This window comes from Canis lupus, chromosome 19 (genome assembly GCF_011100685.1).
Source record: "Canis lupus familiaris isolate Mischka breed German Shepherd chromosome 19, alternate assembly UU_Cfam_GSD_1.0, whole genome shotgun sequence".
Taxonomy (NCBI): domain Eukaryota; kingdom Metazoa; phylum Chordata; class Mammalia; order Carnivora; family Canidae; genus Canis; species Canis lupus.
Genome location: NC_049240.1, coordinates 54238624 through 54250602, shown reverse-complemented (window position 1 = coordinate 54250602; position 11979 = coordinate 54238624). Strand labels below are relative to the sequence as shown.

Here is an 11979-nt window from a genome sequence, read left to right as displayed (position 1 = left end):
ATTTGCTGGGCACACTTGGGTGGCTCAGTTGGTTGAGCATCTGCCTTTGGCTCAGGTCATGATCTCAGGGTCCTGGGATCGAGTCCTACAGGGAGCCTGCTTCTCTCTCTGCCGCCCCACCCCTTCTGCTCTCTCTCAATTGCCCTCTCTCTCCCTTGCTGTCTTGCAAATAAATAAATAAAACCTTTTAAAAAATAAATTCAATCTGCCAACATATAGCATATCACCCAGTGCTCATCCCATCAAGTGCCCCCCTCAGTGCCTGTCACCCAGTCACCCCGTCCCCCCGCCCTCCTCCCCTTCTGCAACCCTCCGTTTGTTACCCAGAGTCAGGAGTCTCTCATGGTTTGTCTCCTTCTCTAATTTTTCCCACTCAGTTCCCCTCCTTTCCCTGATAATCTCCTTCACTATTTCTTATATTCCCCATATGAGTGGAACCATATGATTGCCCTTTTCTGATTGCCTTACTTCACTCAGCATCATGCCCTCCAGTTCCATCCACGTTGAAGCACATGGTGTGATCCATCATTTCTAATGGCTGAGGAATATTCCACTGTATCCATAGACCACAGCTTCTCTATCCATCATCTGTCAGAGGACACCGAGGTTCCTTCCACAGTCTATTGTGGACATTGCTGCTAGAAACATCAGGGTGCAGGTGTCCCGGCGTTTCACTGCATCTGTATCTTTGGGGTAAATCCCCAGCAGTGCAATTGCTGGGTCATAGGGCAGGTCTATTTTTAACTGTTTGAGGAACCTCCACACAGTTTTCCAGAGTGGCTGCACCAGTTCACATTCCCACCAACAGTGTAAGAGGGTTCCCCTCTCTCCACATCCTCTCTGACATTTGTTGTTTCCTGCCTTGTTAATTTTCCCCATTCTCACTGGTGTGAGGTGGGATCTCATTGTGGTTTTGATGTGCATTTCCCTGATGGCGGGTGACGCGGAGCATTTTCTCACGTGCTTGTTGGCCGTGTCTATGTCTTCTTTGGAGAATGGCCCATTCATGTTCAGAGTAACTACTGAAAGGTATGAATTTAGTGCCACTGTGTTACCTATACAGTCCTTGTTTCTGTGGATTGTCTGTTTCTTTGGGCTCCCTCTTTGCTTACAAGATACCCCTTACTATTTCCTGCAGGGCTGGCTTGGTGGTCACATATTCTCTCAGTTTCCGTCTGTCCTGGAAGCTCTTTATTTCTCCTTCTATTCTGAATGAGAGCCTTGCTGGATAAAGCATTCTTGGCTGCAGGTTCTTCTCATTTAGGACCCTGATTACATCAGGCCAGCCCTTTCTGGCCTGCCAGGTCTCTGTGGATGGGTCTGCTGTTAATCGAATATTTCTCCCATTGTATGTTAGGAATCTCTTATCTTGAGCTTCTTTCAGGATTTTCTCTTTATCTCTGAAATTTGCAAGCTTCACCATTATATCAGGGTGTTGATAAGTTTTTATTGATTTTGTGAGGGGTCCTCTCTTGGTTATGAATACCTGCTTCCTTTCCCAGATTAGGGAAGTTCTAGCTATGATATGCTCAAATATACCTTCTGGTCCTTTACTCTCTCTCTCTGCATCCTCTGGAATTCTAATAATATGGACTTTTTTTTTTTCAAACTATCACTTAATTCTTGGAGTCTCTCCTTGTGGGCTCTTAGTTGTTTTTCTCTTTTCCTCAGCTTCTTTCCTTTCCATCAACTTGTCTTCTCTGTCATTTATTCTCTCTTCTGCCTCATTTGCCCTAGCTGTTAGAGCATCCAGTTTAGACTGCATCTCAGAGCATTTTTAATTTTGACCTGATAAGATCTCATTTCTGTTCTAAGAGATTCTCTACAGTCTTTTATGCTCTTTTCAAGCCCAACTAGTGACTTTATAATTGTAATCCTGGACTCTATGTCTGACATCTTGCTTAAATCCATTCTTTCTTTCATGGTGAATTCTTCCTTCTAGTCATTTTGTCCAGTGAAGAATGGCTGTGTGATTCAGCAGAGTAAAATTATCAACCATGACCCAAGCAAAATACACACTAGATAATTCTGAAGACATTAGGAGCCAGAAATTAAAAGGAAAAAGACAAAGAAAACAAAAAAACAGAGAGAGAGAGAGATTGAGAGAGAGAAAGAACAAAAAAAAAAAAAGTATTGGATTGGAAAGGAGAGAGAACATAGTCTCTTGGACTGGACCAGGGCGATCCACTTGGTTCTGAGTGTATTTTGGTCTCTGTGTTTGAAGATACTAAATTCAAAATCTATTTAAAAAAAAAGCAAAAGTTATATATATGCAAAAAGAAAATTGAATACAGTGAAAGGAAGCCAAAGGTGAAGAATATATCTGTAACATGTCATTGTAAAATACAAAAATCAAAAAAGAAAAGACCTAAAAAAGAGTTGATAAAATAATAAATTAGTTGAGATAGGAAAAAACGAAAAAATACTGGAAACTTAATCTGAAAGATAAGAGAGAAACCTCGAGTCCTAGATACTATTTTACCCCAGTCCTGGTGTTTTTCAGTGCTGTTTGGTCAGGAGACTTGCTGTTCCCCTGTCCTTCCAGCTGGTGTTCTGGGGGAGGACCTGCTGTGCTGATCCTCAGGTGTGTGCACCTGTGTGGAGCTGTGCGGCCCCGTTCCAGACGGCTTGGTGTGAGCTGTTGGCGGTGTGAGGTCTCCACTGCCTGAAGGCTTTCCCTGCGTCTCTTGAGGGCGAAAGGGAAAAAAAAAGAAAGCCCAGGAGCCGGGAGGTCCCAGCGTGTGCCCACCTCCAGATGCTGTTGCCCCCGTCCACCCAAACCCTGCTGGGGGCAGGTGGAAGGGACGCTGCTTTGTGCAATTTGCAGGATGCAGGGGAAGGTTCTGCACTCATGTGGACCACCCCCCCCCCCCCACTTGGCTTGTGCACCTTGCAGGGCCCTGGCATGGAGACCTTGACCCAGGGGGTGCGCCTCTGCACAGCCTCCTCCAGGGAAAGCAGGGCCCCTTGCTGCTCTCCTGGCCTCTGCACGACGCTACAGGTAGTGTAGACCAAGCTGAGCCTCCCGCAGACCTACGGCCCAAACCTGCAGCCCGCTGTGGGGCTGGGGCGGCCCCGTAGGCCGCAGGGCCTGTCCTCCCTGTGTCTTAGACATACTGGGCCACCGCCGCTCCTGCACCTGCCGCCTCTGGGGCCCCGTCCAGGCAGGAGCACACTTCTAAAGGCCCAGGCTCAAGCCCCAGGGCTGAGCCCTGGTCCTGCAGCACCCCAAGGCTCCGTCCCCCGCCCGGCCTACCTTTTCCGCCCTCCTATTTGTAGAGTTCCAATGTTCTTCCTTCACGTCTCAGGTTGGGTTCTAGAGTGTGCAGGGTGGCCTGAGGGTCATCTAGCCAAATGTAGGGGACCAGATGCCATGAGGGCTTCTCCTCCGCCGGCATCTTACCTCTCCGCCTTGGTTTTAGGTGTGAAGGCTGTTGTGCTACCGTCAGAAGTACTCACTGCTTTCACTTTTCTCTTCGGAATTAGAGATTGTGTCTAAAAACTGGGCAAGTTATAATAAATCTTCATCTTCACTGTTTTAGGGGGAAACAGTCTCTCATATGTTACTTCTTTGGGAATTGAGGGTATAAAATTATTTCAGGCTCCTCAAAATATTAAGAAAAATTTAGAGGACGTATCTAATTTTGATTGCTACGATCTCACTGGCATACAAGGTGTCATTTTTATAGTCTGAGGCTGACTGCGAATTAGAAATAATTTTTTTTCCTAGTATTAGGACAAAGTTTGAAATAGTCACTTCTGTTTCTTTTGAGGGGCCTTCTTCAGGCAGTAAAATAAACGATTTCATTCAATTCTAAATATCCACAATGATTTTTTGTAATAAGTATTACTTATTGTGGAAAATTAGACTTTTCCCCTGGGCTCCTTTCACCATTGCATCCTGGGGTGATCTGGCTAGATCCCAGAAATCAAGCATCAGTTCTCCTGCTTATTTCTAGAGTTTTAGAGATTTTATAGGAGGAAAATTGCCTTTGAAAATTTACCGAAAACTGAATTGGCTACTGCATATTAAGTTAGGAAGCCTTAAACTGTGTGTGTAGGATGAGATCGTCCCACTGAATGTGTGAAAAGACACTGTCAACATGAATCAGGAAAGATGAATACGTGGAATCACAAGTCCCTCTTGCCCTTTGTGGATTTATTAGTCAAAATAGCCTCGGTTATGCTGTCCTAACAACTCCGGATCTCAGAGGCCTAACAAAACAGAAGTTTAGCTCTCATTTGTGTTGAATGTCCAACACAGGTTGGTAGGGGAGTCTTTTTGTCCGAATCAAGAAGGCCTCATCTGGAGACACACTTCCAGAAACAAGCAAGTGGGGAAAAAGGAGTCTGCGGTGTCTTGCACCAGGAATTAAATGCTGCAATTTAGAAGTGAGGATGTCATTTTGTCTCACATCTCATTGGCCAGAAACAGTCATCTAACTTCCCTGAGCCGTAAAGGGACTGGAAAATTCTGTATTGTAAAAATGAGGAGAACCAGATACAGGTGAGTCAGAATATTATTGAGTGTAGTCTTTCCTGTCCTACTGATCGTCAATATTTGGATAGCTCTCTCTTTTATTTATTTATTTATTTTTTTAAAGAAAAGACAATGTTTTTATTTCTTTACCAGCCCAGAACAGCAGGGCTTTTTTTTGTATTTTTTTTTTTTATTGGAGTTCGATTTACCAGCATATAGTGTAACACCCAGGGCTCAGCCCGTCGTGCCCCCCTCAGTGCCCGTCACCCTGTCACCCCATCCCCCCACCCACTTCGCCTTCCACTACCCCTTGTTCGCACACTCACACTCACACTCACCCATATCCCAGTGAGGAAAACCAAAAGTCGCACTAAGTCATGGCATCAAACTTAAAGTGCGTGAAGTCCAGGGTGTATATGGTAGTTTCTATATCCTTTTTATCCAGTGCCCCCATCCCACGGGGTATAGTAGTGGAACTAGAACAAGATGACTGCAATACATTCTCTCAAATTTGGAAAAGGGCATGATCGGGGGACATGCAGCGGTCTCTGGGCCGAAGCCATTCTGAAATCCTGCCGAGAAGATGCACGCTTTATACACCTTGAGTGTGGAATTTTGATTAGGCCATGATTCCACTCTGGAAATTTCTTGCTCGTTGTCCTCATAGCTCCTGGACACTCTCCTTCTTCTCCAAATCTAGACTATATCCTTCTTGGAGGCTGAGACGCGTATTCATTCAGTACACTATGATCAATGCTTGGGACCAAAATTTTTAAAGTTTTGAAAAATTACAGTCTCTTTACTCTGGCTACTGACTAGTTGGCTGTTACAAAACCCTAATAGTTCAAAACCCTAATAGGCTTCTAATCCATTTTATCTTGGTCAGCTTACCCGTGCTAATAGCCACACCCATAGTTTTTTTCTAGATTTACTTTTTAGAGCTGCAATTCTCTGCTTTCTTGGCCCTATTCCCTTCCTCTCTTTACTTCACTGTAGGTACTTTGGTTTACCAGACCACTTTGTTTCTTTTCCCTGAGCCAGTTTGTCTAGTTGAAAGGGCTTACTGCATTCAGCAATCTTAATTGTTGTTGTTGTTGTTCTGAGGGACCTTAATCTGTTCAGAGACCCAAAGCTTGATTTGATTCTTGATTTGATCCTTGCAATAAGGCAGAATTCTAATCAGCCTTTGTCACACAAAGGTCTTCCCATATGAGAATGAGAAATCTTGTTACTTCCAATCCTGTAAGTTCCCATATTTCTGGATTTCTCTATTCCCATTCGTTCTGGCTTTCCAACTGACCAGTTTTTTTCTAAGCTCATTTCTTTTTTATATGACTTTGTCAAGTGCACTCAATAGTAACAGACATATGCTACTAATTTGGTTTTTCACACCCTTTAAAAAAAAAAAAACAACTACAAGCTAATTAGGTACGTTATCTGCCTTCCAAGCTATCACATGTGACAGTTTTACCAAATGTTTTTCCATTGCATGATATGGGTCACCATCCTTCTAACCTCTGATAATTATCCTCTAATTACCTGCCCCTAAACCAAAGCCATGCATTTTAAATTATGTTGTGAATTGCCTTTTTTTTTTTTTCCTTTTGACGATAGCAATGCTCCAGAATACCAATTCTGTATCAGTCAGGGTAGACTATACACTGCTGATATGGCAAATTATCTCTAATTTTCAGAGACCAAATTTCACTGCTTGGTCATGCTACGTATCCATGATGGGTCAACAAAAAGAATGCTCAGCATGGACATTCAGAGGAACAGTAAGGACTATTTCATTGCTACCTTTCAGCATTGAGTACTATTCCTTTTAAAATGATTTTCTTTTCATGTTATTTTTAGAAATCTTCACAATGTACAACACGTCTTATGAAACAAAATAATTAACAAGATAAGGTGAACTATCTGGTAATGGGTTTTATTTTTGTTTTTTGGCATCACAAATTAAAAACATCCAGGAAAATGTCAACCAATTTGATTATACTTAAGCTATGATTCAGAGGAAAGTACAGTGAAATCGGAGGCCTCATAGCTGGAGCTGCAAGAGATTAAAATATTGTTTTGGATGCAGTTTCTGTAATAAGTTGCTGGAATTATTATGACCACATTTGGAGTCATGTTTCCTTGAGGATTGTTTGGCACTTTAGGGGAGGAAAAAGCTTTCCCTTCACCCTCCAAGTGTCCCTGGCCAGTAGGGACTAGCCAAATTAACAGGAGAAAAGGATAGAAATGTATTTAATATAAATTTTATGTGATACAGGCAGGAGCCTTCATAACGAGATGTAGACCCAAAGAAATGATTAAACTTGAGTGGCTTTATGTTAACGTTGGTGAAGAGTATAAAGTCACGAAAAGTCGAAGATGATAAGACAGAGTGTGGGAAGGAAAGGAAAACAGCACGGCCTATTCCTTCAGCGTCCTGTGTCCCTTTGTCTTGGGAGGTAAGGCTACGCCTTTCTTCTGGATACAGAGGGGAACGAGGGTTACCTAAGACACAGGACTGGTTTTGACCTGCTTCAGGGGAATGTCAGAGAGTCCTTCCTGTTCATGTCCTTTCTCTTCTTCCTCAGTCTGACATACGCGGTGCGCCGAGGGGCTGCATTCTGCGGGCAGCCTTGTCCTGCGTCCCGTCAGCACGTACGAGCTGCAATAGTTGGAACACGCGAGGGTAAGGGTTGTTCTGAGTCGGTGCAGGACACACATGGGTAGAGCTGCCTCCCTGACACTGCTCCTAGATCTCTCCGTAGCCCCGGGAGAGGGTCCCAGCTTGGATGCTGGTGCTCACGTCCACTTACAGTTCACCTCGATTCCCATCTCCAGCCCAAGGCACCTCTTTATTCCTTTCTCTGTTTATAGGTTCGTCTTTCCTGGTTACACAGAAGTCTATAACGGATGACCTTTTGTGTCTGGTTTTTTCACTTCAGTGTTTTTGAGCTTCATCTTTGTGGTTTTTTTTTTTTTTTATAAATTTATTTTTTATTGGTGTTCAATTTGCCAACATACAGGATAACACCCAGGGCTCATCCCGTCAGTGCCCACCTCAGTGCCAGTCACCCAGTCACCCCCACCCCCCGCCCACCTCCCCTTCCACCACCCCTAGTTCGTTTCCCAGAGTTAGGAGTCTTTCATGTTCTGTCTCCCTTTCTGATATTTCCCAATCATTTTTTCTCCTTTTGAGCTTCATCTTTGTACCACGCATTAGTATTTCATTCTCTTTTATTGCTGTCTACCTTTACATTGTGCGTATATACTGCGTTTTGTTTACCCTTTGAGCAATTCATGGTCATTTGGGTTATTTCTACTTCTTGGCTATTTATTATATATAATGTCATGAACACTGGCAGTCTTAGTTCGGACGTGTTTTCATTTCTCTTGGGCAGTGATTAGGAGTGGAACTTCTTGGGTATGTGGTAAATGTATGCTTAACTTTTTGAGAAACTGCTAAAATATTTTAAGAGGTGGCTGTAACATTTTACTTTCCCACCAGCAATGCCTGAGAGTTCTCCTTACTCCAGGTTCCTGACAACATGCTATTATCTGTCTTTTTGATTATAGCCGTTTTAGTCAGTGTGGAGTGGCATGCCATTGTGGTTTTAATTTGCATTTCTTTAATGACTAATGATGCGGAGTGTATTTTTATGTGCATATTATCCATTCATGTATCTTCCTTGAAAAGAGATCTATTCAGTTTTTTGTCCATTTTTTAATTGGGTTGTCTTCTTATTTTTCCATTAGAAGAGTTCTTTGTATATTGTCGATACAAGTCTTTTATTAGATGTGTAATTTGCAAATATTTTCATGGCGTTCTTGTATTCTAGTAGAATATACTAGTGATCGTATGCTAGGTGATATTGCTGAAAATCCCCAGGGACGCCCTGTTCTGAGTATGGAGTCCTCTGAACTGAGAGCCCGAAACATCATTGGGATCTGTTCACCCTTACTCAGCCCATGAGCTGTTCCGTCCTCCCTGGGGGTAATTTGGGATAGATGAAGCCTGAGCTATGATTCAGGTGGGTCTGCCTGGGCAAGCACCGGGAAGGAATTATGGGTCCACTTCCCTAAATGGCTTGGGGAGCAAATCGAAACCGTGAACTAGAAGCTCCTTACCTGGATAATATAAGAAGGTCAAAGAGCGGGCTCGGGGAAGGATCTATTGCAGTTGGTGCTCTGTGTCGTGCAGTAATAGCATATGCTCCTAGGAGTTGAATCCCAGCTCAGGTGTATGTGGGAAGGCAGGACTCACTCCGTCGTGGCCCCAGTGTTATTGCCAGTGTTTAAAATTTTTTTTTAAAATGGTGAGTTTTTTCTTATTCTGACCACAAAAGTAGGGGATGTGTTTCTTATTGGCTTTTGTAACTTGGACTCTACAATCAAGAGAACATACAGTCATCTCCAAACTGTTATATTTCGTGGTTAGCTTAACTTGCTTTTTTTTTTTTTAAAGATTTTATTTATTTATTCATGAGAGATACAGAGACACGGGCAGAGAGAGAGGCAGAGAGATAGAAGCAGGCTCCACGCGGGAGCCCGACGTGGGACTTGATCCCAGGTCTCCAGGATCATGCCCTGGGCTGAAGGCAGGTGCCAAACCACTGAGTCACCTGGGCGTCCCAGCTTAACTTGTTTTTAAACTGAAATTTTTAGAATTTGTATCTCCCATCTCTTCCTTTGTGACTGCCATTGCTCTTAGGCCTTTCTAAAATCAAATATTAACCAATGTTTTCCATTTATAAAAAAAAATTTATTTAAAAAAAATTAATTTCATTTAATTCTCAGACTCATGTGGGGTTTATGTTAGTAGATGATGTGAGGCAAAGCCCTATCCCTAATTTTTTTTCAAGTATCTTATCAGCTATACTATCACCTTTATTGAAAAAAATAGCTCTCCCCTCCACTGGTGGGTGGTGATGCCTGTATTAAATAGAATCTTATTTTTATGTTTAAAAAGTATCCTACTGTTTTTCTTATAGGCATCAGTTTTGAAAGGCAAGGATTCCAAAGTTTCTGAAAGAACGGTCGTGGTTGCTGGTCATTCGGTTGGCCTTTTTAATGATCAATTCCAGACCACAGTAGTGAAGACTCACTTCCAAGCTATTAAGAGTGAAGGCAGAGTTGATGAAAATGTGGTATATCCCACAAGACCCAGGAGAGTTGCAAATGTGACATTCAAAGAAAAAAAAAAAGGTATTTCCAAGTCAACTTTTGTCATCTTAGAAATACTTCTGTAATGAAATAAAAAACTGAATTTCATTAAAAATGATTCATGAGATTGATAAAGTTCAAAGTAGCTTTTTAAAAAGATTTTATTTATTTATTCATGAGAGACACAGAGGGAGAGAGGCAGAGACACAGGCAGAGGGAGAAGCAGGCTCCTTGCAGGGAGCCCGACGTGGGATTCGATCCCGGGACCCTGGGGTCACGCCCTAGGCCGAAGGTGGCGCTAAACCACTGAGCCCCCCAGGGCTGCCCTCAAAGTAGCTTTTTGAAAATATTATCCTATTCTGAATATAAAAGTGGAACAATATTACACTAACATGAATGTATGTGAAAATAGCTCATGATAAAGTTGTAGTAACTGCCTAACTCTTGAAGACTTCTTTTTTTCTATATTTGAAATCTGTCTAGCTTTTGGGGGAAAAAAGTAATACATTTTATTGTAGAAAACTTGTAAAATACAGAAAAAAATCCACAAAGATAATGTATAATCTCACCAATGATTTAACTGCTTTGGAATATTCTTTCTTTAAAGATTTTATTTATTTATTCATGAGAGACACAGACAGAGAGGCAGCGACCCAGGCAGAGGGAGAAGCAGCCTCCCCACAAGGAGCCCGATGCGGAACTTGATCCTGGACCCCACGATCACGTCCTGAGCCGAAGGCAGATGCTCACCCGCTGAGCCACCCAGGAGTCCCTGCTTTGGGAATTTTCAAGTGGCTTCAGCAGTATAATCATACTGTATGCTTCTCTTTGTGCAAACCAGCAAAAGGATATTTTAGTGTAGCATTGGCTTTATCGCTGGCAAAGTTGGATCGGAGAAATGTGGCTTGGATCTGAGCTCAGGTCGAGCCATTCTATTCCACACCCCATCCTTTTTTTTTGTTTTAAATTTTTTTTTCCACACCCCATCCTTGACATAAGGTGAGGACATTGGGTGTGCAGACCTGGAGGTGGGGGGAGGGGGCTTGATGGTTCAATGACTGGCAAAATAGGTTGACAGAGAAAGATGTCTTGTGCCAGCACCTTGGATGTAAAATACCACATGGTATTGGAAGTAGAAGAAAGGCCTGGCTTTGCGTGAGGCAAAGATAGGATCTCGAGAGAGACCTAGGAGACTAAGGATTGTCAGCACCTCGTCTGTCACCCTTAGTTAAGTCATTCCTTCTCAATGGGGGGTGATTAGGTAGGGAGGTGGGAAGGGCTCCTTATTATTTCTCTAACAGGACTGTAGTGTTTTTATTTTTATTTTTTAAAGATTTATTTATTTATTCATGATAGATACAGAGAGAGAGAGAGAGCGAGGCAGAGACACAGGCAGAGGGAGAAGCAGGCTCCATGCTGGGAGCCCAACATGGGACTCAGTCCTGGGACCCCAGGATTGCGCCCTGGGCCAAAGGCAGGTGCTAAACCGCTGAGCCACCCGGGGATCCCCAGGCCTGTCGTGTTTTTAGAAGTCAACTTTTCCAACATTGCATTGGTAACTCAGAGAGAGAAAGAGAAGTTTCATTCATTCATTCGTCCACAAAGATTTGTGAGTGCCTATTATTTGCAGGGGACCACTTCAGGCCTTCAGGATACAGCAGTGAGTGAAGGAGGCAAAATGTTTTCTTTCCTGGAGCATACATCCGGGCAGGTGAGCAGATGAGAAAGAAACAAATAAATGAATATACGTTATATTGGGTGTTTCACTCATTTGTATACTTATACATATTTATATATTCATATTTATGTTTATGTATTTATTTTTGTATGTTAACATACGGGGGGAGTGCTGGGGAAAAATATAAGAGAGAATAAAGGGATGGAGCGTGATGGAGAGTGCCATTTTATTAGATAGAGTGGGTAGGGACATAGCCTCTTTAGATGACATTTGAGCAGAGACCTGAATGAGGTAAGGAAATGACTCATGCAGAGAAGGAATAAGAATGTTCTAGGCCAAGGGAAAGGACCGGGAAAACTTCACCGAGAGGGTAGCATGCTGGGCATTTTGAAGATAGTAAGGTGGCCCGAGAGGCTGGAGCAGAGTGAGCAAGGCGGAGGGTAAAGGGAGATGTGGCCAGATGGGCAGCTGGGGGCAAGTTGATGTTAAGCAGCCTAGAGGTCAAGGCAAGGCGTCTGGATTCTATTCTGGGCGAGCTGGAAAGCCATCAGAGGGTTTTGGACAGACGACTGACAAAGTGTGACTGCCTTGTCTTAGGTGGTCGCTCTAGCAGCGGCAGGAGAGCAGGAGCTACTAGTCCTCGCTGGTTTTCTCTGCGGTGGTA

At 43.2% G+C, this 11979-nt stretch overlaps 1 protein-coding gene and 1 long non-coding RNA gene across 6 annotated transcripts in view; both read left to right on the top strand.

Moving 5' to 3' along the window:
- The first annotated feature begins 938 nt into the window (after positions 1-938).
- LOC102152847 lies at positions 939-8997 on the top strand. Of its 2 annotated transcripts, XR_005374330.1 has the most exons (4): positions 939-4507; positions 6175-6936; positions 7066-7163; positions 8940-8997. It is a non-coding gene; the product is annotated as an uncharacterized LOC102152847 (long non-coding RNA). The 2 variants fall into 2 exon arrangements; XR_005374329.1 differs by lacking the exon at positions 939-4507 and having other exon boundaries at positions 4725-6936.
- Positions 8998-9024: 27 nt separating this feature from the next.
- Positions 9025-11979, top strand: part of LOC106560064 — a 41978-nt gene continuing 39023 nt past the window's right edge. For all 4 annotated transcript variants that reach the window (XR_005374326.1, XR_005374328.1, XR_005374327.1 and 1 more), the window contains exon 1: positions 9025-11348. Coding sequence is in view for 1 of the 4 variants with exons in the window: in XM_038565190.1 (XP_038421118.1) it covers positions 11067-11348 (282 nt within the window). In the remaining 3 variants the exon portion in view is untranslated. The remainder of the gene's footprint in view (positions 11349-11979) is intronic.